We start from the raw sequence: 26,655 nt of genomic DNA, 5'->3' as shown, positions 1-26,655 counted from the left end.
CCACATCGCGTGCTCAGCAGCCGAACGCCATGTAGTCACTGCGGTGCCGATCCTAGGTCTGTGCTCCGGCGGGCTCCATTTTTGCTACACCTAGTAAATGAAGCTTCCCGGTCCGTCTGGCAATTATTTTTTAAGATGCGGTTCCTTTGGGGTTATACTATTGTCATGACTGGGCCGTCTGGTGTGGCGTACGTTTCGGCTAACCTATAGTGGTGCTGCATGTCGTAATGACGTCTTTATCCGTGCGAGATTGCGAGAGGAACTTGCGACAACAACAAAAAAGTGCGGTTTTTTCCCCCTGAATCTTGCATTTAATCCGCGTCAAAAAAAAAAAAAACCCTTGATTCAAGAGCACCCACTGAAAGGCCAGTCTTCGTTAATCGATCTTGTCTTTTTGGTTCGCAATGAAGTCCTCTGAGTCGAACTTCCGCCGTACTGAAGCGGCCTCGAGTGCTGCGGGACTGCGGAGTGTGCGATTTGACGAGCCTTGTTTTGACCCGCACCTTATCCAGGAAGTCGGCCTTCGCGCAGCAGTGCCGATGCGACAGCAGCAGGCTCTTGGCTCATCCGTGGTACCCGTGGTTGTCAGGCGGCAGGTGGACATGGTAGCCGAAAGGCGCGAACGAGTAGTAGCCGTGTCCGTGCGACGGCCCGCGGTACACCTTGATGCTGACATGGCCCCCGTAGCCGCCGCCGTAGCCGGGGGCGGCCTCCGACGCTCCACCGCACAGCAACAGCAGCAGGCCGCACGTGCTCGCCAGTGCCCATAGGCCGCCCTTCTGCAAGAGACGTGCAATGTCAATGAGAAGGAACGCGATCCTGCAGTCTGAGGGGAAACCGTGATCAACAACTACGCACCATGCGAATGGATATCCGACGCGCATGAACACGCTACCACTCTAATTTTTTTTTGGTAAACGTAGCAGAACCGCGATCTGTTCACTTTTACAGTGGTGAACGCTATGGACTCGTCATTATAATCGGAGTGCTATGTTGCATTTCGCGTCTTTCGTCGACATCGGCATATGCTTGAAAAAAGAGCTGTATTCTCGTTGAACGTGAGAAGCAGTGAAAAAAAAAAAAGAGGTTATCACAGCATGCTGCAGGTATATATATGCAACCCAAATCTGTGTGATTGTGTCTGGTGAGCTAAAGGCACATTGCTTTCGTATACCATGAAAGCGCGTTTTAGAAATAGCGTACCCAAAGAAGCAAAGGCACGCTGCGTCCATAAGGGCACAAATTGATTTCTGGTTTTGCGCACGGGCAGGGTCGCTATGCCGCTTGCGTGCAAAGCACCTATGTACGGCATCATAGAATTTAACGGAATGTTGCGTTGTAAATGCAAAAATTCGCAATGATTACCCATCTGCCCCCACAGAGGCTTGCCTTGATGTTTAGGAAACTGTGATTGCATGGAAATTTGAAAGTGTAAAGCGTAATAAATAAGAACATAGGTACGTCTAATACCACAAGCAGTAAGGGTATAGACAAATACATGTACGAATGCCAGAATTCGCTGTTGTAATATCTGTAGCGAAAATTATATGTATGGCACAGCTTGCACCCGCTATTGTGCGCGGCGGCCACGAATGGAAGCGCCGGCGCGGCAGTCGCTTTCGCCGTTCTTGCTTAGAAGATTTGATCACATGATCAAATTTCTAAGCTCGCACCGCGGCTTGAAGTTAGCAGTCTTTATCGCGCAGGGTTCTTGTTTTGAGGTGTTTCTTTATACATCACTGGATGTGGGGTCCAAAATTCAAGGCGTCGACGCGGGCCATGGAGGCAGTGTAAAAGGTGTGGGTGGGGGTCATCCTGATACTGGTGCATCATAGCTGTCCTCGTAAGGGTTCCAATGCGTTTCGTAATTGGGGCCGTCACCGGAGGCAGTGTAATCAAGGCTGGGTCGATCCTGATACTATTGCGGTACGGTGTCCTAACGAGGGTTTCAATGTGACAGCATTGTACAAATAAATACTTGGTTTTCGGCGATGTAGGGAGGTCTGTCCTTGGCCGAGCAACACGCGGGTTGCGATCGACGGAGCGGGAAAAGAGGAGGAGCAGCTGAGTGGCGTGACGCAGAGAAGAGTGGCAGCGGTTGCGCGGGTCGCATGGCGGTCACGCTGGATTGCGCAATGCTCAGCTGACCACAATTCTCTTCATGGCAGTTGTTCTAATAAAGCGACATGTCAACGGGTAACCATCGACTTATATGGCGCCACGATGTTATAAAATTACAGTCACTCAGGTGTCGTGAGGGGACACAGCTGACGGTGATAAAGGATTGAACAATACCGGCTCCGTGTTGCACCATGGCACGTCAACTCGTAGTGGCGGTGGCGCGATGGAAAAGTTGTGCACAGCAGGAAGATTTTTCACTCTGAGATTGGCGGGTAATCATCGGATCCCTATCATTCGGTGTTACACACTTACACATGATATAGGTAGGCACCAATGCTAACACATTACACTCGCTCAAGTGTAACGTGAGGCCCTGTGATATTTTATACGCATACGTTGTCCCTCGTCGCCAACTACTGCTGACCTTTCACTTGAAACGTCTTTAAAACGCTTGTAGTGGCGCGACTATCGGCTCCAGAGTCGGCGAAGAAAAAGACGGCTCACGTGCATGTAGCGTGAGAGTATAGAACACGCTGGCGCTCGACCTGAGCGGCCAAAGTATCGGCGGCTCTCGAGATCAGGCAGCACCATGGCAGACCGGCCTAAATAAACCACTGCTACAGTGGCCACCTCTCCGTGCCGCCTCCCACAAATTGGTGACCCGGACGACCGAGCCCAGCCATGCCAGCGTCAGCGCACCGATTCTACCAAGGCGAGAGTGACGTGGCTTCACGTGGTCCGTCAGACGCCCCGCGGTTGTAGGTTGTCCGGGAATTCTACATTGACATGCCGGACATCTGGTTCATCCAGCTGAACAACCACTTCCGTATCAACAAGGTCGTTCCAAGCTCCGGTTGCGTTCCAAGCTCCGGCTGCGTTCCAAGCTCCGGCTGCCACCCCATGGCCCCAACTTCTACGAGGACTTGCGGGCAGACGTCCTTGCTAACTACGTCACCTCGAGCGCTCATTCACAACAGCTCTCGCCATTTGAACCGTCGCGCCATTCCGCGTCTTGTCGTCCCACATCGCCTGCGTCCAACCGTTACGATCGTCAACACGCGCCGGCCCCACCATCACACCTCTACTCGGCCCGTGAGCCTCCTCCCCATTTCAAAGGCAGCTGCGCGACGACTCCTTCCAATGAATTCACTGGACCAAACGCAAGCCATTTCGGGTACACTACGGTCCGCCGCTCACCTTCCTTGGAGAGAGTTCCAATCAGTCGGCCGAAGTGAACGGACGTGTCGTCGGCGCGCTCCGGAACCACCGAAACGACGCGACCTTCACCGACCGCCCTTGCCCGGGCGTCTTTCGCCGGGAGTCGTATGGGAAGCGGTCTTCTCGACGTCGATACAGACTGGCAAACGGTGCTAACGCTACGAAAACGGAAGCAACAAACGTTGGAACGAAAGCGTGGCAAAACGCCGGCCAAAGACAAGCTGGAAATGAGAGCGGGCACCAAGACACCACCCTTTCCGAAAGGAAGCAAACTGCCCAAACCCCCCCTTCTACCAAAGGACGACTTCAAGATCGTTATACGACCGCATCAGGGTTTACCCCTACGCAACATCATCAAACCAACAATGGTGACAGCAATCATTCAACCCTGCAACCATCAATTTTCTGGGGAACAATTTCACCTGCGAATCAAGCCGGGCTCTAACATTGCAGTCCTCTCTACTCCACACCAAGAGGTGGCCATGAGAGCATGGGGACTTCGCCTCCTGACCATCAGCGGCACAGACCACGCCGTGAAGGCATACGCAGCCACCGGAGAAGACGCACTGAGAGGGGTGGTGAACGGCATACCCCGACACACTCCGTCAGAGACACTTGCTTGCCAACATGCGGATTCGCACGCAAGGAGTCAAGCTGATACAGGCCCGCTTGATCGGTGATACCCAAAGTGTCACCCTGACGTTCAGCGGGCCCATACTACCGAGAAACATATACTATTATGGAGGAGATTTCTTGTGTCACGCCTTCTGTGCTACCCTCCAAGTCTGCAAAATCTGCCGCGGCAAAGGACACCGCTCGGACGTTTGCCCAAATCCTACGCGACAAATCTGCTAAGTGTGCGGGCTCGAGAACCCAAGCGAAGGACACCCTTGTGAACCGATATGTGCCTCGTGCGGGGGGGGAGAAGGGGGCATCTTACCGGGGACAAGAGCTGTACCAAGCGCTTAAAGCAACCGCAACAGCCTAGAGAATCGCGGACACCACGTCCGCAGGCCACCAGACAACTAAGATGGTTCTCCTCCGAACACGAGGAAGAGGACTGCAGAGAAGCGGAAGCGCCTGCACGGAGAGATCCCGCTCCAGATCCGGGCAGCGTACTGCCGCCTTAACCCCGCCAACAAGCACGCAGAAACGAAGATACCGATCCCGGACTCCGACGAGGAACAACTACCAGCAGGGATCAAAAAACCAATTCAAAGAATACATCAGCACAGGTAAGCGGGGCGGGGGTCACGTATTCAATGACCAAACTCGTCGCGCACAATGAGAAATACAAGCGAGGCATCTCAGATGGTAGACAACTTAAGGCCATCTTAGTAAAATGCAAGAGGTAGAAGCACTCAAGCGACAGGTAGCTATGCTCACGGCGCAAATGAAGACACTGAAACCCAAACCACTCACTCCGTCGCCGCAACAGCAACCAAACACCACCACCACTCGCTACACAATTCGAACAGCCAACACAGCAATCACTGTCACAGCGGCCACCAGCAAAAACACAACGCTCGCCATAAGAAACGACACCACAAGTGACACTATACAGCAAATTGAACACATGTTTGCGTTGCGGCAGCAACAAATCCGCCAACAGTTTCAGCAAATGCAAGAGAAATTACAAACGCAAATGCAGCAGATGTTTAAGGTATTTCAAGAACTAAAACGATACGTAGACAACTCCGTTCAGAAGTTTCAATGACCGTGCAAACAACGACACAGCCTAGCCTCTGACAAGCTGAGCGCAAAGATGACAGTTACCATGGACACCGAGGATACCACAACCCACGAAACTCTTCATCATGGCTAAGAACACAACCAGGCAGCAAGAGAATCTCACTGTATGGCAGTGGAACTGCCGATCACTACGCAACCAACACGCGACACTAACACAATACGTCAAGACGGCGCTGGTTCCTCCCGACATCATGTGCTTGCAAGAGGTGGGGAAGCAACCGAGACCGATAGAGGGTTACTGCCTATACACGAACCCGCACCACCCAATAGTGTCAACGCTGGCTCGAAAAGACCTTGCCATTAGCAGCGCCGCGGCACCGGGAGTAGAAATTCAGCACCAAATTTTAACAATCGACCAAAGTGCGTCTTGGCCAACGTCTACAGTCTACCCAGAGACCAAAAAGCCGACTTTTCACCGCTACTGCACCACGTATCTACCCTACTCGTGCTACATGATAGACTATTTCTCCTTGGGGACTTCAACGCCTGGCATTCAGAGTGGGGATACAAGAGAGACACGGCGAATGGCTTCAACCTTCGCAGGACGACACATACATACGAACTCTTGCTGATCACGCGGCCAGGCGTCCCCACCAGAGTATGCAACAGCGTGAATCATGATACCACACCTGACCCAGCTTTTATCAATGACGACAGAGGAGTCACCTGGAGCAACTGGACGAGACGCTAGGCAGTGACCATTGCATTGATCATGATTGATGTTCGAGGTTTAATGGCGCAAGGGCCAGGTATGGCTAAAGAGGGCCACCATTACATTATAAGTGTAACTTGCGACACGGCAAAAGTGCGCCAAACCCAGGGGACGGCCAAACTCACTGACTGGAAAAAGTACAGAGAGAAACAGCAGACAGCCCATTCAACACCAACCCCTGCCGGAGAATGGAAGACTTTTCTTAAAGAAATATACAATGCCACCACCAAAGAGCATCAGACCACACCGGAAACGCCAGCGGTGGACAACCACCTGGCACACCTATGGGAGGCCCGCAGAAGTCTATCAAAGCGTTGGAAACGACAGAGACACAACCGTAAACTCCGATGCCGGATAGATCAACTGGCAGAACAAGTCAATGCCTACGCCACAGAGCTCGATAGCAACAACTGGCGAAGTTTTTGCGACTCCCTACGAGACACCCTGAGCACCAAGAAAACCTGGGCTATCCAGTTGCATGCTGGACCCATCCAGCACACGTACGCAAGCGAATAACGTCATGAGGAAACTGGTCGGAGAATACTCAGGCACGGAGGACGAGCTCCTCCAACTGCTAAAGGACACTTACACCGGAGAAGCACAGACACCATCACCTAGCTCCAGAAACTATCACGGCCAAGATAATTGAAATCTGGACGGCCCTATCAGCTTCGCAGAAGTCTACGCTGCCGCTCAGGAATTTAAGAAGAACATGGTACCGGGCCCCGATCAAATTACCAACGCGATGCTGAGAAACCTGAGCGACTCGGCCATCCAACAGCTAACCGATATATTTAATGATACGGTATGGAAACCCTACGGCCGACTATCCTCGGAATGGAAAACAGCAAACGTTATTCTAATACCGAAGCCGGTGAAACCGCGCCAACTAAGCCAACCACGACCCATATCTCACTCACCTCCTGTCTGGGCAAGCTTTTTGAACGAGTCGTCCTCACCAGACTCGAGAGACACATGTAGCAAAACGACCTGCTTCCGGCCACAATGTTTGGCTTCAGGAGAGGTGTATCGGGCCAAGACATATTCCTACTGCTGAAAGACGAAGTCCTGAACGCCCCATCAGGAAGTCCAGACAGGCTCTTGCTATAGCACTCGACATTCAAAAAGCTTTTGACACCATCTCGCACTCCACAATTCTTGAGGGCCTCGATGACGTAAGATGTGGTGATAGAATATATTGCTACGTGCAAGACTTCTTGAGCAACAGCACCGCCCATATTGGGATAGGCACGACACGCTCACTCCCATACGACCTACCAGGACGAGGCACCCCTCAAAGTCCTATACTATCACCGCTCCTATTCAACATCGGCCCACGCAAACTGGCACTACAACTGTAGGAGCACCGAGATCTCGGGTGTGCCATTTACGCGGATGACATCACGCTATGGGTCACTCGACGCTCGTACGGCGACCGACAAGACATCCTCCAAAGATCCACTGAACGGTCCAGACTTGCACAAAATAAGCAGGCATGAAATGCGCCCCGGCCAAGTAGGCAGACCTATACATTAGACCCAAGAATACACAAGCGAACAGAGCACCGACCCTACAACTCTTTCTCGATGGGAAACCTATGAAGAGGACAGCAAACATGCGGGTTCTCGGGATGCACGCACAAGAAACAGACAGCGTGTCCATCGCGATCTATATACAAACTCAAGCGCACGGTAAGCGGTATCACTGGACTTATTAACAGAATCGCGAGCGGCAAAGAGGGAATGACGGAGGCGGACACCTTGCGATTGGTGCAAGCCTTCTTCATTAGCTGCATCACTTATGCACTGCCCTTCCAAGCCACGCGCGGCAGCGAGACCGACCAAGTGGTCAAATTGATCCGAATCGCCTGTAAAACGGCGCTTGGCCTTCCGGCGAGCAGTAGCGCGGAACGCCTCAGGAAGCTAGGGCTGGTTAATACATATGAAGAGCTCGCCGCTGCGACGATCATCGCCCAGCGAGAGCACCTTAAGTGACGCTCCAGGGACGTTGTCTATTAAGACTCCTGCACTACCTCTGGCGCCGCAATTTTGCGGTACGAGACTGAACTGATACCACTCGCCCTGCGAATACGGTTACGTGTGGATCCCATTCCACGCAACATGCACCCGACATACCACGCAAGACGAAGATTAATCCAGGGCGACAGCCCTGCTAGAAAGGCAAGGCCACCAGGATACGTATTTCGCGGACGCAAGTCTATACCCCCGCACAACAACACGGACCCCCGCTTTCGTGGCGGTCGCGATAAATAGGGCACGCATGGTCGCGGCTGCATCCTTGCATACCTCGTCCAGCGCAACGGCGGAGGCCGCCGCCATTGCCCTAGCCGTAGGAGCCGCCGAAGCAAACGGTCGATCGGCTCACGTACTAACGGACTCTCAGGACGCATGCCGACTATACCTGCAGGGAGTTTTGCCGGCCAGCGTCGTGCACATCCTGGGACCAAGACTAACACAAGACCATGGGATCACCTGGTTCCCGGCACGTACACGCCAGAGTGGACGGCAACGAAAGGGTGGACCGCCTGGCTCGAGATATGACAGGCCGAGCCGCGGATCACTCCGCCCTAACGGACCTCCCCCCCCCCCCTCTTCTCGCTACCCGCAGCGCACCTGGTCAGAACCACCTAGTCTAGGTGGTTCTGACCCGGCTCGCTGCGAGAAATACTGGAGATTCAAAGACTCGGCGGACGAACAAAGGCTCCTCCCCATCCCAAGCTCAAGAGGGCACAGGCAAAAGACTGGCGCCGACTACAAACACCTTTCCTAACTAGCACAGGCTACACAAGATGTACCCCGACAGACATAAAGACAACTGTCCCTGGTGTGAAGATACACCGACGCTGCAGCACATCACATACGAATGCCCGAGGCGCCCGGCACACGCCGTCTCGCCGCTAATTACGGACTCACTCACTAACATGGTCGTGGGAGGCGCGACTCACCGATCTGGACTTGGGAAGTCAGCTGGCCACCCTCGACCAGGCCCGGCGAGCCGCAGAAGCCAGTGGGGCCTTGGAATAGGGGCTCCACCCATATACACCACTCAGATTTACGAGTCAATAAAGTTGTGCTTCTTCTTCCTTGGACATTCCCGCAAGCTATCTGCTTTCGGTTCGGTGGCACCTCACTCATCACCGATTCAGAAGCTCTCCCACCAGCTCCACTAGGCGCAAATTTCAATCTGGCAGGCACGGCGACGCCACAAGCACAACCAGCGACCACCGCAACCCTGATGCTATCGGCATTCGAGATTTAGCCGCAAGCAGCAGCAGGCGAGCCTTCCGATGTTTTGTGCTCGTACGTTCCGCGGATGCATGGCCTAACAAAGTTTTGCAGGAGCAGCTCTGCCATCTAGGGTTTCTTCAGCTTGAGCATCACTTCTATACGTCTAAAACGTGAGTGACCAACATTTGCGCTATCTCAACGCAAGACGCGAGCTGCCAGATGGTCTTCTTTCGGAACTCCGACTTCTATCAGGCCCGGACATCTACGAGAACCTGCGACAGGTCGTGATTTCGCAGTTAGGCATATCACTGTGGCTGCGCCTCGCTCACAGCCTACGCTGCCGGTGCTGCCTGGTACATCCCTCTAGGATTGCGTGAACCCGACGCTACCAACGACATCATCTGCTTTCCGTACCCTTCTGACGAAAGCCCTGGAAAATTACGCACCAAACGAGCAGCGGCCGGACTGACCACGCCATCTCGACACCATGATCTTGCTGGTCGTCACAATATTCCTCCCTGTGTAAGCGTACTCAAACCTGAAATGGGGACGAAGCATGAATCAGCAATGGCAACAAGGCACAGCTCCACTCGCAGTTCTCCGCCACTGCCAGCGTGTCACGCCGTTCGAGAACAGTCTTCTGCGCTGTTCCCCTCATCGGCCTGAACTCTCGGCACGCGCCAAGAATCGGCGAACACGCCTCAACTGTGCTTGCCGAATTACAATACACACACACAGATTGCACACACACACACATTACACACAAACACAAACACACACACACACACACGCACACACACATACACACACACACACATTACACACACACACACACACACACACACACACACACACACACACACACACACACACACACACACACACACACACACACACACACACACACACACGAAACATCACATTTCAGTGTGCCCTTATTATCTATGAATTCGTGAGCATCGTTGAACACCAGCCTAGAGGACGTGTTCGAATAGGTCTCCTTTTGCAGCTATGCAGTACTGTGTCCTTTTATCACATTTTCAGTGGCTTTCTTGATGACCGACGCCAGAATTCTACGGCAGACGTCCGTCATCCTTCCCTTGAACTAATGTGACGTCAGTCTCGATCATGTAAGCACGATCTTTCACATAACCCCAAAGAAAAAAATCGAGTAGACAGAGGTCAGGTGACTTAGCCGGCCAATTTACAGGCCCGCGCCTTCAAATCTATTGCGCATGAAAAGTCACATCCAGCCAGTTTCGTGCTCGGCTGCTGCTGTGTGCTGGCGCCCCCTCTTGTTGGTACCACAAAAGCGGAAGACGCCTCAGCGGGACTTCACTGGGAAATTCATCCACCCAAGGATTTCGTCCACGTAACGCTGCCCAGTCAGTGCATGATCGAAGACGGGACTGATTATACTACAGTCGTAAATTCCGCACCCCGCATTGAACGACCAATGGTACTGGTGCCGATTGCGCTTCACCCAGTGTGCATTGGAGTCACTTCAATAGTGTGCATTATAATTTACCTCTGCGTTTCTGTGAAAATTTGCTTCATCTATGCACCTGATGTTGCTCAAAATGTCCGGTGACTCATCCGCTTTTGTGAGGACCCAAATCGAGAAATGTACACTTCCATGACTGATCTATATATATATATATATATATATATATATATATATATATATATATATATATATATATATATATATATATATATATATCGCAATCGGTTATCGCAAATAGAATCAGGAGCACCTTAGACTTCTGTCAAGCAAAGGACCAGGCGGGATTCTGTAAAGGCTACTCAACAATAGACCATATTCACACTATCAATCAGGTGATAGAGAAATGTGCGGAATATAACCAAGCCTTATATATAGCTTTCATTTATTACGAGAAAACGTTTGATTCTGTCGAAACCTCAGCAGTCGAGGCATTACGGAATCAGGGTGTAGACGAGCCGTATGTAAAAATACTGAAAGATATCTATAGTGGCTCCACAGCCACCGTAGTCCTCCATAAAGAAAGCAACAAAATCCCAATAAAGAAAGGCGTCAGGTAGGGAGATACGATCTCTCCAATGCTATTCACAGCGTGTTTACAGGAGGTATCAGAGACCTGGATTGGGAAGAATCGGGGATAAAAGTTAATGGAGAATACCTTAGCAACTTGCGATTCGCTGATGGTATTGCCTTGCTTAGTAACTCAGGGGACCAATTGAAATGCATGCTCACTGACCTGGAGAGGCAAAGCAGAAGAGCGGGTCTAAAAATTAAGCTGCAGAAAACTAAAGTAATGTTTAACAGTCTCGGAACAGAACAGCAATTTACAATAGGTAGCGAGGCACTGGAAGTGGTAAGGGAATACATCTACTTAGGGCAGGTAGTGACGGCGGATCCGGATCATGAGACGGAAATAATCAGAAGAATAATAATGGGCCGGGTGCGTTTGGCAGGCATTCTCAGATCATGAACAGCAGGTTGCCATTATCCCTCAAGAGAAAAGTGTATAATAACTGTGTCTTACCAGTACTCACCTACGGGGCAGAAACCTGGAGGCTTACCAAAAAGGTTCTACTTAAATTGAGGACGACGCAACGAGGTATGGAAAGAAGAATGATGGGTATAACGTTAGGGGATAAGAAAAGAGCAGATTGGGTGAGGGAACAAACGCGAGTTAATGACATCATAGTAGAAATCAAGAAAAAGAAATGGGCATGGGCAGGACATGTAATGAGGAGGGAAGATAACCGATGGTCATTAAGGGTTACGGACTGGATTCCAAGGGAAGGGAAGCGTAGCGGGGGGCGGCAGAAAGTTAGGTGGGCGAATGAGATTAAGAAGTTTGCAGGGACGACATGGCCACAATCAGTACATGACCGGGGTTGTTGGAGAAGTATGGGAGAGGCCTTTGCCCCGCAGTGGGCGTAACCAGGCTGATGATGATGATGATGACTAACCTTGTCAATTCGCTTTTGTAGGGATAGGTTTGGTGGCAAAAAGAAAAAAAAAACGTCGGTGCACTTTATCTACACTAAGACAACAGCTATCACAGCTTGTCTTCAACTAATACCAAACGCAACGTGTTACTTTGGCCGAGGCGCGGCAAATAAGGCACTAGCTCGATCACGATGTTTTTCTTTATTTCCTTTATTTCGTTCTGGATAACTCAGAGCGAGCCTGTTCGAGGGCGCTGCTTTATGAATCGGGTGGGAGCGCAGTCACGCATTATTGTCCATAGTTCGAGGGGTTTATTTATCAGTCGGAAAAAAATAGTACGCAATTAGCACGTCGCTGAAAATACCGCAGTCAGATGTCCCTTGGCTGTGCGTTCATATGCCTCAGTGACACTCTGATTATTTGGATATTACGTCTCGAGTTAGATAATTAATTACAATTACTTAATTAATACCTAGTAACGAAAAAACTACTGGCAGCTACTCCGCCGTACTGTAAACAATATGCACTTGGTTTTCTTCCAGTAACGCATTGCCCGTATTTTTTTAAAATCTTGGATGATAGTTAACTGGGACATCTTGTATATATTTATGACCTTTGCGTACAACTGACGATGTTTTCATCCCTAATAAATGGTGTAAATTATAAGAAATGTTCCTTTCTTTTTCATGAGCCGCTAGTATTGCTTACTGGAAAGAGAAGCAATACGCAGACACACAACACTCACGTGAATTTCACACGGCATTGATAAAAGACTCTGCTGAAGGGGTCACTGAAGTCTATAGGTTTTTTTCATGGTCAAAAAAGCACGCAAAGCAATTTTAAGCGGGCTGAACATACAGCAACATATTCATTCTCTAGGCATATATAGACTATCCATACGTTTAGATATAACTTTAAATGGCTACCTCCATCTATTTAAAAATAGAATAAACTTTGTCCTGTGTGTAAATATATATTGTGTGTGCATGGTGTTTACAGTGGAAATTTCAAACAATTCTGAAGTGAGAAAATATGGATGAGGCAGCCGCCGCTAGTGCTTCTAATGCGCTTGTCCTCCTATTGTCAGGATTTGCAGAAATAAAGCAAGAATATGAATTAAAAGCCGTGCACGTCCGCGACAACAAAGCAGTAAGCTATTAGCCAGAATAAAATTTCAAGTGAAAAGGTCGAGGAAAGTCAAAAGAAACCTCAAATGATGTGGGTGACAAAGCTCCGATAATGGCACTTTAGGGGTGTGTGGGTAGGGGGGGGGGGGTCGCTCGGGCCCCGCAGCCCTACCCCCCCCCCTCACCCGTAGTCGGCGGCTATGGGTTAAGGTATGGATACTCAAAGCAGTTAAGTCTAGCTGTAACACGTCATTAGTTGCCTTGCGGCATTGAAAACATCAGGCACTACAACAATATATTTTATGTTTTGACACCTACTTACCTTCAAAAGTGAAAAAAATTCATGCGTCTTTGGTAAAACACAGCCCTGATAACGCACAACTAAACCAATGAAAATTAACTGATAATTTAAAGAAACCAAGGTGAACGTTTTCTTTTCTAATTCACGAGCAGGTAGCTTCACGCCTCCGGTAGTTCAAGAAAGAGCATGCTGAGCCAGGAATATTAGTCGAGCAAGGGTGGTGAACGTCATGTGCAGTGCCTGGGGAAATGCATGCCATGCAGCAAGCGACAATACCTGCTTTCCTGTTTTTGCTCATGCCACGGCAACCGATTAATCGCGATTAAATAAATAATCGAAAATTGGACAGTTAGGATTGCCCCGCACAAGGGCACTACTTGTAATAATATCACCTCCAGCGCTTGCCGAATGGGTGCCGCAGAGCTACAGTTGACGCCGATGAGGGGGGAGAAGCCCCTCCTTAAAATATGGAAGGGGGCGCCTCCCCCCCCCCCCCCCGGCTTTAAGCACCGACTTAGATATTAGGACCTAATTCGTACATAGCAGAGACATTTGTGGTTTACTGGGGAATCTTATTGAGGCGCACATATTATCGGTGTCACAGACACTTTCTGCAGAATTTGTGCCACGACCCATATGCGCCTTAATCAAGAGAGGTCAACCTGGACCACGTCAGCAGTGGTGGTGCTGAACTCGCCAACTGGTGACAAAACAAGAGAAGGATGGACGACGATATCAAACGACGCAGACGCTGATCGTCCTTCGTCCAATCTCTCTTGCGCTGATTTCCTGCCCGAATAACCGAACTCGCCCTGAACAGGCCGTGAACGAGGTGATATTTTGCTAGGCTTACTTTGATTGTAAGCGGGCGTGCCGTTCTTATCCTCATCACGGAGGCAACGCAAAAATCTCCTCTCTTTGTTCATAGCCGAGCGTGGGAGAGCAGATCAGCGCCCCGTGTTCACGGCGTAGCTCGCATCCGGTGTCAAGGGGTGCGGTTGGCTGTCTGAGCGCGGCGTGTGCGCGCCTGGGAAAAGAGTGGACCTTGGCGATTTCCGTGGGAAGCAGCACTACAATACACGCATTTGAGGATGCGAACGGGCGAAGAGCGACTGTGAGAAGTGAGCGACACCGGGCTAGACTGCAGCGATGCGAGAGTATGCGTTGGGTATAGACTGCGCAAGTGCGGCGGACGTGGTATTGTCAATGGTGCTGAGCCGTGCTCATTCAAGGGCTGCAGAGGATACCGCCAACCTTTGCTTACTCATGAACCACTTCCCTCTCAATCTACGTACAAATAGCTATTGTAGCCTCAGTGCGCATCCATTTCTGACAACGAATCTTTTGCAATGGGGAGCATTCAAACAAATAAAAGAAACAACATATGTAAAACTAGATTGACATATTACCCTTCTGACTTGCTCAGATAATAGGTAATTATATCAGAAGGAACCTAACTAACACTGAAGGAAAGCAGAGAGCATTTCGAAAGAGTAATCTGTCTACACTGATTAGCATTTTACAGCGAAGCTGTCTGTGGCTATATGATCCCGGGATTTCTTCGTGGCGTAACGTCCGCAGAAAACTATCATCGTCTATGGCTCATACCCCCAAATGCAATGGCTCATACCCCCGTAAGGCAGAGGCTGCACGCACTCGGCAAAGTGAAGCGAACTGTGCATACGTTCTTTGGAATCACACATACAACATGCAGAACAGCATACGTTTTCAAAAGAACAAGCTCAGAACACGCTCAGAACAAGCATCTGAACGACATGATTATGGCGCTCGTGCGCCTACATGCAATGCCAAGCTCGTAGCGTTCTCCGCATACGTTTCCCGATAAAGATTACTGTTGCGCAAGCTGCCGCGGCGACGGCAGCTTGACTTTAGCATACGAAGCAGGGAGTGACTTAACTACTTTCGTATGTAAAATAACCCGCCTAGCATCTGATTTGTGTTGTGACAGTGCTATGAGAATGCCACGTATAGTGAGGACTTCTGAAGATCGAGCAGCGTGCATACGGGGTGGGGCGAATTTCTCTTCTCTCTGGTTCACTCTTCGTAGTTATGAGAAGTAGCGGCGCAAGCCTAGTCGAAGGCCGTCGAAACATCTTAAGCTAATAATAACGTGCATGCGAATGTCGCCACGTGAATAATTTCAACCTACGCCGCAATGGGTAATCGTTCTAGTTGTCGTTTACAGCTTCGCTGTCCAACTACCTTCACAGAGTGAATTGGAGATCATGATTGTTTTTATTTTTTTTAATCAATTAAAGCTCTCTTTATTGAGTTGGACGGGTTTTGAGGCGTTGGTCGGTGACTGGACTGGTGATGGGAGGAATGTGAGAAGATGTTGCGGCAGTGAGGAGGGGTGTCTTGTGGAGCGGGGGGTGCACATCCCGCTGAGGCGAAATGGACAGTAGTGCTTGATCGGTGGCAGAAAGGACGCGCCTGACGTTCGTCGTAGTGCAAGGCACGACAAAAGCGGGGCAGAGATGACTCCCAAACGCTTTCAGAAATGGCATTCTCGGACGATCACTTTTGGCGATGCTGTCACTTTCGCGTGACGTATATAGTACATGGTGCGTTTGATGATTCGAGTGGTTTCGTTCAAATCGCCAATCCGCGCGTTGAAAGGGATATATCCGAAAGAGAGAGAGAAAGCTCTTTATTGAAAATGCAGGGTGTTTAGCCAGCGCATTTTCCCCTACATGCTACTCTGCAGGGAATGGGACGAAGGAGAAGAAAGGCCCTAGAAGAAGGTGGGCGGAAGAAAAAAAAGGAAGAGAGAGTGTCTAATGCCAGCAATCACGAGGGCGGACGCAGCCTCCTTCCGCCTAGCATACGGCCGAGATCACTTGGATTTCAGCGGCTGGTTCGGCTAGCTGGACGGCCCAGACCTGGTCTCACTGGTCTGAGCTGAGCAGCAGGGTCTCCCACTGCTGCCGGTTTTGAATTTTACGGCCCTCGAAAAGAGCCGCCTTCGAGCATGCCCATAGAATATGTGGCACGTCGTGTGATGTTATTAGCACTAGGGTAAGTGTCCGATGCGGCGAATGTAGACGGTAAATGCAAAAATAAAATAAAATCACAGTCTTGATGAGACGACGTGCGTGAATCATAGCATAGACATCAAACTATTTGACTCAATGTATAAAAAAACAAGAAGTCCAGGGCTTTGTGCTGTTTTGATGGGCAATTGCCAGGGACCCAGCATCTGTGTCAATGTCAAGGGGCCTTAGCCGAACCTTTCCATCTTCATTTTATATCGATGTCGCTTGTCTTTGTAAGCTGCGCGCTCGAACAAGATGTGCTCTAGAGATTCCACCGCGCCACAGTTCTCACAACATGTATTCGTTGTCTGGCCATTGGGAAAAAGATCGTTCGTGTATGCAACTTTCAGTCGAAGCCGGTGATAGAGGGTCTCCAGATGCCGTAGTAGACATTTTGGTAGCCTTGATTGGAGTTCTGGATCGATATTGAATAAAAACTTGTGATTGTCTGAAGGTGAAGACCACCCTCTACGCTGTTCACTGTGTACATATCGCCTAGCCAAAGCTGAAGCCTCACTTTTAGTGAAAAACTTTTATAAATTTTGCGTGATCATGTCCTTTGCGGGCTGCCTCATCTGCCTTTTCATTACCTATTATACCGCAGTTTCCTGAGAGCCACTTAAATGATATCACTTGTTACGCGTTAGATGCCAAGTTGTGTAGGTATGCTACGTCCTGGACCAAAATATAACTGATTGATTTAGTGATTTTCGTGCAAAGGCTTTGCATTGCTGCTTTCGAGTCTGTGAAGATTGTCCATTGTTGTTGAAGCTGCCATAGTGCGTATTTTAGCGCCTGTTTCATCGTGTATAGCTCAGACAATCTTGACGTTGCTCGCTCTAAACGCCATGAAAATGTCTGGTCTGTGGAAGGTACGAAAATACCGCAGGAAGAGCTATGTTGCACAAAGGAGCTGTCAATAAATATGTGCTTGTAGTGGAGCAATTCACGCTCATGTAGGTCAGTGCTGTCTGTAAAATAGGTGCTTGAGACATGTTATTCTTGGACTATATTCCGGGGATGTACACGGCGTCACCCTCGTGTAGAGCGCGGGAATGGCTGCCTCCGGGACGCTCCTGAGGCAGCCAGCGACGTCTAACGCTAGCTGCTGGGCCTGGCGTCTAACGGTAGATGCTGGTTTGGGCCCATCAACTACCGTTGGACGTCGCTGGCTGGCTCCTGAGCGCCCCGGCAGCCTCCGTTCCCACTCTCTACACAAGGGTGATGCCGGCTGTACTTGCGAATGTGTAGAGGAGACAGCATCCTCGGAGGAAATTGTTGTGGCATCATCTGTGGTGCCTGTTTAAAGATAGTAAGTCAAATTTAGCCAACAGCGTGCCTGAATCCGGAATTATTTTTAGTTTTGATATTACTCAAAAAATTATTATTGTTTTGGACCACGAGCATTATATATATGCCGGTCGTTTCCTGAATTCGTAGCAGGTGAAGACTTAAACAGTGAGCCTCAGCTACAGTCCCTATACAAGACGACTCCTTCGGAAGACCGAGACAAGCACGTAGACTGTTGTTACGTGCCGCTTCCAAGCTTTTCTTATTAGTTGGGGGCAGTCGCCTCAGGATAGGAAGGCTATAGCGAAAGAGGTCAACAACATAAGCATTATGAAGCATCACTGTCGACCAGCAGTCGCTACACCGCCGGGGTCCAGCAAGAAAACTAATAATTTGGGATTCGCTGCGTAACATTTTCACTTCCGATGTCTAGAAGGGGTTACCATCGATCAAGACACCAAGAAAGCGCTTTGTCCGTATACGTAGGGAAGGGCTCGACCGCCAAGTATCAGTGGGTAGCCATTCATGTGCTTGCGAGTTAAGGCCATAGCAACACTCTCTTCTGGTGATAGATGTAGCCGCCGCGATGTAGAATACGATGAACATGTTGAAAAGCGCTCGCTGTAGTCTCTGCTGAGTTAACGAGATCGTGACGCACTCCATATGTAGATGTCCCCAGCGTACAGCGTCACATGTACTCCAGTTGGTAGGCTCTGTTTCAAGTGAACGAGAGTGAGCGAAAGAGATCATCAGAGAAAACGTCCCCATAACTCAGACAATGGAGCGGCTCGTCGACCTGCTGCTTTGGCCATGAAAGGAAAGCTTCACCTTTGACGATCACCTTCCGTTGTTTCTGTAAATTATTTAAATGCAAAATCATCATACAGGAAGGGAGCCGGACCTCGGCAACGATAGTCCCCCAAAACCTTTCCCTCCTCCTCGAGGGGAAAGGAATGGAGATGGCGCGCGTACTGGATTGGCGGGGAGGTGAGGGAAGGTGAGATGCTGCCCGCGCCGGTGAAGGAGGGATGAGAGAGGTACTCGCTGGCATAGGAAGGATCGCCGGATCCGGTGACCACTTCGCCGCTAGCGCCTGATCCTGATCGCCACGTGCGTCGGGCGAGACGGTTTGGACCGCGTGATCGTGTGCGCCGGGTCTTGCTTGGCGGCGTCCGATCGCATGGGATCAGGTGAGGCATGCCGGTTATGATCGGTCGCGTCGTTTAGTTGCGCCTTCTCTGCGGGGGTCAGTGCGGATATTGTTTACATCCAATTCTGACGTTCTACGTGCCAAAACCACGATCTGATTATGAGGCACGCTGTAATAGGAGACTCCAGATTAATTTCGACCCCCTGTTTTTTTTTTTTTTTAGCGTGCACCAATAACCGACATGCGCGATAGACGAGCCTTCTTGCATTTCCGCCCCCATTTGAATATCGTAGCGCCCCATCGCAACGCCATATACCCCTGAGCTGTCGCGGCTGGTCAGTTGGGTGGTTGCAACGGGGTCGGGACGTAGGGGCTCAACGTTTTGGTAACTAGTTGAGGAAATTAGACAGAATAAATAACGAGGATAGCCAAATAACGCGGATTGCACTGAAATCCAGAACATTCAAGAGGCCTTGAATCAGGCTGTATTCAAGGCTAAGCAACGGTATTTTCAATATACCCTGCCTAGCTTTATGCGCAGGGCACCAGAAAAATTCTGGAGCCATCTAGCTATAGCACAAAGAGACCCATTGAGCGCATTGTGCACAACGGCGTAACTGCTACTGAGAAGCGATGTATAGCGGAACATTTCAATCAATTTTTTCACAGCGTATTTTCAAGTTTCTCGAACCATGTGCCCTTCAGCCGTACCCATTGTTATGTTGACCCTGCTGTTATATCGACGCCTGGTGTGGTATATATGCTGCTAAATTTAAGAGCGAAGTCATCACCAGGACCGGATAACATCCGAAATGCCTTTTTGCGCCGCTATGCAGAGATGATTTCACGTTTTGTAGTGCGCATTTTTAGTGTATCTTTATCTTCCGCCACCCTTCCCAAAGATTGGCGATCGGCTCGGATTGTACCGGTGCTTAAAAATGGCGAAGCGACATTAATAAAGAACTGTCGACCGATTTCACTTACTTTATCTTGCTGCAAACTATTGGAAGATATTATAGCTAACCAGATAAAAGAATTCTTAAGTGACAACAGCATCCTTACACCGGCACAGCATGGCTTTAGGAAGGTGTTTTCCACCGTCACTCAGTTGGCTTCAGTCAACCACAGCTTTGCTAGCATTCTTGATAAACCTGGTCAGATTGGTGTTATATTCCTCGATTACAGAAAAGCATTTGATCGTGTTTGTCACCATAAACTGATTGAGAAGCTCGAAATCATAAAGCTGACGCCATACTTAATTAGCTGGACCTCTGCATACTTAACTAAGCACACACAGTTCGTCAGCATAAGCGACTGCCCTTCAGATGAAGTGCCAGTTACTTCCCGTTTTCCTCAAGGCAGCGTGCTTGGCCAATCGCTATTTTTAATATATATTAATGATATTGTAGAAGTAATTGCTCACCCCGTTCAATTAGGATTATTTGCTGATGATTGTGTTTTATTTAATGAAATTAAATGCCACGAAGATGAAGTCCCCTTAAATTCTACCCTTCAGAGTGTTCATTGCTGGTGTCAGCAGTGGAACATGGACCTCGACACTAATAAAACAGTTTGTATGAGAATTACTCAAAAAAAAGCACCCTTTACCGTTTACTTATGATCTTGCATCTCAACCCTTATCCGAAGTCGAGGAATATAGGTACATGGAGGTTATCATAACGCATGATCTTTCCTGGAACAAGCATATCTCTACTACATGTGCTTCAGCTTTAAGAAAACTTGGTCTGCTCAGGCATAAATTATAAATGGCACCTCCGGAAACCAAGCTGTTGGCTTACAACTGTATTATAAGGCCTACACTAGAACATGCGGCAATTGTTTGGGACCCGTACACGAAACGCAACATCGATGCATTAGAAAAACAAAAATCAACGATAAGCTGTACGCTTTATATTTTCTAAATACCGTCGAAGTGACTCTCCCTCAAACTTAATTAAACGAATAATATGCAAACACTAAAATTGTGGAGGAAAATTCAAAGGATTAAGTTGCTCTATGTGCTTCAGAATCAGCTATCTATTAATGCGCAGCAATACACACAACCGCTAACAGTGCGATTAACAAGGCACCGGCGCGCCAAGTCATTAACTCTGTGTTGTGCCAGGGCCAATACCTTTAAATATTCCTTGTTTCTTCGCACAATAACCTAATGCAATAACTTGCCCATATCGCTTTTTATTAACTCTGAAAGCATTGACTGTGTTGACAGCTGAACATGCGACAGTTGAAAAATGTTTGCTTCTTTTTTTATCTTGTTTTGGTGCAGTGTTTCTGAAAGTGTTATTTTTTATTTTCCTGCAATCATTCCATATTGTAATTAATTCTTGTTCTTTTTGTTTTGCTACTCACGTACTCTTGCATTTCCTTGTTGTTTTTTCCTGTACTTCTGCCCCTCCTGCAAGAGCCACTATAAGGCCTGCAGTATTTTCTAAATAATAAAAAATAATAATAAGAGGCCTACGACTATGAAGGTCGTGGCTGAGGAATAAGCTGGGCGCCGTTTAAATGTCGAGGCGGCGAGAAAACGCTACAGTAGGTGGTCGCTCTATATGGGACTTGGCACTAAACCATAATGAGTAGACATAACAGGAACAATGACTAGGACAAACAACAGAGTAACACGCAAGCGATTCACACATAGGGACAAAGGGAGGAGCTCGGCCTATGCTTTTGCGTGCCTCTCGCTCAGGTGTGCATGAGGAGCCTCCCAATTTTTCATTTCGTGGTAACGAGTTTTCCAGCTCTGTTACTGAGACGGCCATGCCAAAAGGGTTCCTCACTATATCGATTAATGTCTTAGACTTTCGCTACAACTCAACCTGCCACCATGCTATATGCTACAGAAATTAGGTGCGTATGTTAGCTTTGTAAATGCTTCCAGCAATTCCCCTTAGGCATAGGGGGAGAAGACCACCGAATCCTGACACACTGCTGTGTTACTCTATTCCGCCCCCCGCAAGAATGTTGTAAACAAATTTATTTATTTATTTATTTATTTATTTATTTATTTATTTATTTATTTATTTATTTATTTCACGATAACCCTAAAGGCCCTCTAGGGAGGGTATTACATAGGGTAAATGTTACATCGGTGAGGTGAACAGTGCGTAAATGTAAATAGAATGAAAAAAGCAAAACTGGGACAAAATTAATTACAGTGCATCAACGTACAAACACAAAAAAATAATGATAGTTATCAGTACAGCAACACTAAATGATTTGTACAAACTATGACACTGTCGTGGGAGCTTTGGTTAACGGCGCATTAATAAAAAAAATAAGTTTACAAATCAGAGAGTCAAACGTGATATATTAGATATGCATGGTACTGCGTAGAGCGTCTGTAAATTTCGAGGCATTTGTTTCGGTGACAATGTGTGATGGCAGATTATTCCATTCTTTCGCGGTGCGAGGTATAAATGACTGACCAAATGCGAGGAGATGACACATTATGCATTTGACTTTGCAAGAATCATCCCGACGCGGAAAAATGGCTGAGGGTTCACACATGAACTCGTTATGAAGTGATACGAGATAGTAGAGCCTATGGAATAGTGTTAAACGAGATATATTACGGCGAAGTGACAAGGCTTCAAGCTCGGCGCGATTTTTTAATGCTGTTACACTGGTTTCTCGTGAATAATCTGAAAAGATGAAGCGTACAACTTCATCTTTTCATTAATGATAACCACCAAAATACGACCATATAAAGCCAGTAGGCAATGGATGCGAGGAAATCATAGGGGAAACAGCTGGGTTTGAAATTGAAATGTAGAAAATAATGAAGGGGAAAAGGGGAAATGAAAGTGGACGAAAAGATAACTTGTCGCCGATAGGGTCCGAAACCATTACGCGTGCGATGCACTACCAATGGTGCTACAGCGACGACCATCAAACGATCCACTAACTTAGTATGTGTACTTGATCTAGCCCTAGAAGATGTTAGCCAGCGCCACTTAGAGCCATGGTGGGTGGATGTGGAACACCTTTTTTTTTTTTTTGCCCGATGACCTCATTTAGCACGTGAGCTTAGGAGAGCAGGCACGTGGCTAAATACCCTCGTATGCTACCTAATGGCACCAAGGGTGCCAGATACGAGTCTTAAATCTCGAATCTGACAGCAAAGCAGTTTCAAGGAGCCTTCTTCAGCATCAAATGCGGACGAAGCCTTCTTGAAACCCACGCGGCTTCCAGTTTTAACTGTGAAGCTGAGCCAGTACACTGCGCATCGCACCCGATATGATATGGGTCGAGTTGCAAGCGCTACCTGACGCGGTCGTTAGCAGCAGTAAGCATCTGCGCGCATCCCGAATGGCTGGAACCCTTCCATGCTCTCCGAGTTCGGGCAGCGCACGCGGATCCTTCAAAGGGACTTAAAAGGGTATGAATGCGAGCTAGTCAGTACGAATCCATGGGTGAAAAACAGCGCAAAATAGACACGAACAAGGGAGGAACACAGGATAGCGCTCGTTCTTTGTTCTTCCCTAGTCCGTCTTTATTATGTGCTGTTTTTCACGTGTAGGAACAGGAGGCCCACAAAGAATTGCCATTTATTTATTAGGTGACTGCGTTGATGTCGCGGCTACCATGATCGAGCCTATATGCCTCATGGCGCTAGTCCAGTCTCTTCTTTCTCCATCGCGGGGTGCTATGAGTGCTGTCCACTACATGGCTTCCCATTGGCGATGAAAGCAGTGTTGTTGAGTGGTTTAAGATGTGGAGATGGCACTGCCAGAGTCTAGATGAGCTGGCTTCAAGCGGTCGATCGAAATTGTCTCTTCGCGTCCGCTGACAAGAAGTGTGAGAAACTTGGCGTCACGCTTGAGGACGTTGAAGGGACCGTCGTAAGGAGCTTGTAAAGGAGAGCGAGTAGCGTCGTGACGGATAAATACGTGACTGCTATGAAGTAAAGATGGGCTCAAGCAAACATTTCTGAGGTCGTTACAAAGCGGCGGTGGTATAACAGTGACCACTGCAATGCGAGGCGGTCGGTGCAAGGATTGTAGGTCAGCAGATGACGGTTCCAAGGTGAAGAACTCACCGGGTACGCGAAGTGTCGTGCCGAAAACGAATTCTGCTGAGGAACACTGTGTATCTGCTTTCAGAGCTGTGCAAAGACCTTGTAGAACCAAAGGCAGGCGCTCTGTCTATCGAATCACGGAGTCATGGGCACGAAGCGCTGATTTCGGTTGGTGGTGGAAGCGTTCTACCATGTCATTGGAACTTGGGTGATAAGCTGTCGTTCTAGCAATTCGCGACCGAAAGGGCTGCAGCGGATTTATTGCGGTGTCAGCTTCTTTGAAAATAAGATGTAGGCGGTGATGTCTTGCCAACCAGCTGTTGAAACACGGCGCCAACAGCTATGTCAGAGGCGTCTACCATAACGGACGTTGAAGCGCTTGGTTGCGGGAGTGACAGCAAGGGCATTAGTCCATGATATAGGCGTGCTAGCTCGTGTTGTACCAGAGAGTAGAATGTGCAGAGGCTGCAAAACTGAAGCACAACGAGGAATGAAACGGCGATAGTAATTGATGAGGCCTAGAAATACCCGTAATTGCTTGAAAAATCTTGAATGGCTTGGACGCGGGATGGGACGGGTTACATGCCATGCTCGTCTACTCGATGGCCCAGGAAATCGAGAGAAGCAACTCCAAACTCACTCTTCTAGATGTTTACAACCAGGCTATATTGATGGAGGCGTTCAAACACCTTACGTTGGTCAGATTCACGTTCCACAGTAGAACGACTGAATACAAGAATACCGTCTAAATAGACGAAGCAGCAAGTCAGGCCGCGGAGTACCTAATCGACGAACCACTGACGTGTTTGAAATGTTTGAGCGGCAGTATACAGAGGCCGAATGGCACGCGCACGTATTCAAACATCTCAAAAGGGGTAATGATTGCGGTTTTAGGAGTGTCGGAGGCTCTACAGGAATCTGGTGGTAGGCTTTTACTAGATCCACTTTACTAAATATGCAGCAACCATGAAGCGATGCGGTGAAATCGTGGATGTGGTGCATAGGGTACCTATCGGGAATCGTCACTTTGTTTAAGGCGCGGCAATCGTCACACGGCCACCAATCGCCTGTCTTCTTGGGCACCATGTGTAAAGCAGATGACCAAGGGCTAGCGTAAGGACGAGCGAAGCCCAACTCGAGCATGTGTTCGAATACGGTCTGGTGCTAAGCGGCGAGGTCGGGCGTATACTAGTGGTTCTTTAGTCACAATGTGGTGCGTGACGTTGTGCACTATTGGGTGATCTGGTAAGGGTGGTTGGAACAGTTCAGCAAGTTCCACCAGGTTGGTGGACCACGGTTCCGTTACCTGGGTGTGTACTTGTACGAGACGCAAAGGTGGTGCAGACGTGGTCATACCTTGTACGGACAGGTTCGTTTAGGAGTCGAACGCGGCAGTGGCGAAGGTCGACGCGAAGGTTAAACTTCCACAGAAAGTCAGCGCCGATGAACGGCCCGCGGACGTCGGCGACAGTGAACAGCCATCGAAAGGGGCGTCGTAGACCAAGGTCAAGATTGACAGATTTCTAGCCATGCCCTTTAATGTTGAAACCGTTGATGGCAGTGAGAAAAGACGTGTCATGGCGATGTCTTCTGCGGCCTTGAATAGTAGGGGGAATTACTCAAATTGCCGCACCAGTATCTACAAGGTAGCGAACTTTCGTGACACGTTCGGTGACGTAGAAGAGACGGCTTGATATAGGGCCAGTAGCACTAGCCGTCGTCAGTGACTGGCCCGACTGTTTCCAAGAAAGTTGCAAAGCGGACGGCGTTGACGTGCGCGAGTGCCATATCTGGCGCGATACCAACAAATAAAGAGATACGGAGAGCGTGACACGTTTTGGTCATGCGAGCGATGCCACTGCTGATGGTTATTCCCACGAAAGCGCAAGGCAGCCGACCGGTTAGTTCCTCTACTTGCGCAGCAAGGTGCGTGCTTGAACTTTCGGGTTCATCTAAGTGCTGCTGTAACTGGAGTTGTGTCGCACGGGTGCATTACAACGGTCAACAGCAGATATCACAGGATGGAAATAATCGACAATCTGGTCTGCCATCGTCGCTACGGCCTCGACAGATGTCGTAGCAGGTGAGACACATAAAATCATGCGTACCTGGTTCGGTTTACTCTGTAAGAAGAGCTCCCGAAGGATTTTCGAGTCTGCTGATGATGGACTGGTTCCCAGGAGTTGTGTCATACGGCGAAGCAGCTCAGTCGGTTTTCTATCACTAAGTTCCTACGATGAAAAGAGCTGTTGAATCCGTCGTGACTCAGAATCGGTGGTGCGCCGTAGTAACTACTGATTAAGGATGTCGTACTGATCATCGGGCGGAGGAGCTAGCAAAAGCTCGCGGACCAAAACTGCAGTGGTCAGGTTAAGCGCACTCGCGACGTTGTACATGGCCGCCTGAGACGTGGCTCGGTGACGGCGAAATTGCGTCTCGATGTGGATGAACCAAGGTTCACAGTCCGAGGGCCAGAATTCGGGAAGTTTGAGTGTGGCGACGGAAGACGTTCCGTTTTCTTCGAGGCGTCGTTGTTCGCCGGCCAGTTCCATGGCGTCGTGCAGAAACTAGGTAGACGTATACAGTTTTTTTGTGGTATCACGTCCGAGGTCACCAACTTGTAGGAACAGAAGGCCCACAACGAATTGCCATTTATTTATGAGGTACATGACTGCGTCGATGTCACGGCTTCAATCGA

General features: G+C 49.0%; 1 protein-coding gene and 1 long non-coding RNA gene across 2 annotated transcripts in view; one reads left to right on the top strand and one right to left on the bottom strand.

Moving 5' to 3' along the window:
* Positions 1 to 283: 283 nt before the first annotated feature.
* LOC139049834 (uncharacterized) lies at positions 284 to 25,645 on the bottom strand. Its single transcript, XR_011508595.1, has 2 exons — positions 25,314 to 25,645; positions 284 to 779 (listed from the first exon to the last, which is right to left on the bottom strand). It is a non-coding gene; the product is annotated as an uncharacterized lncRNA (long non-coding RNA).
* The window catches only part of CkIIalpha (casein kinase II subunit alpha), a 133,756-nt gene continuing 126,032 nt past the window's right edge, over positions 18,932 to 26,655 (top strand). Inside the window, exon 1 of the mRNA XM_070525653.1 lies at positions 18,932 to 18,956. Coding sequence (XP_070381754.1) covers positions 18,947 to 18,956 — 10 coding nt within the window. The 5' untranslated portion in view covers positions 18,932 to 18,946. The remainder of the gene's footprint in view (positions 18,957 to 26,655) is intronic.

This window comes from Dermacentor albipictus, chromosome 1, assembly GCF_038994185.2.
Source record: "Dermacentor albipictus isolate Rhodes 1998 colony chromosome 1, USDA_Dalb.pri_finalv2, whole genome shotgun sequence".
NCBI lineage: Eukaryota > Metazoa > Arthropoda > Arachnida > Ixodida > Ixodidae > Dermacentor > Dermacentor albipictus.
The sequence above is the reverse complement of the archived record's forward strand: the minus strand, read 5'-3'. Positions and strand labels throughout refer to the sequence as shown.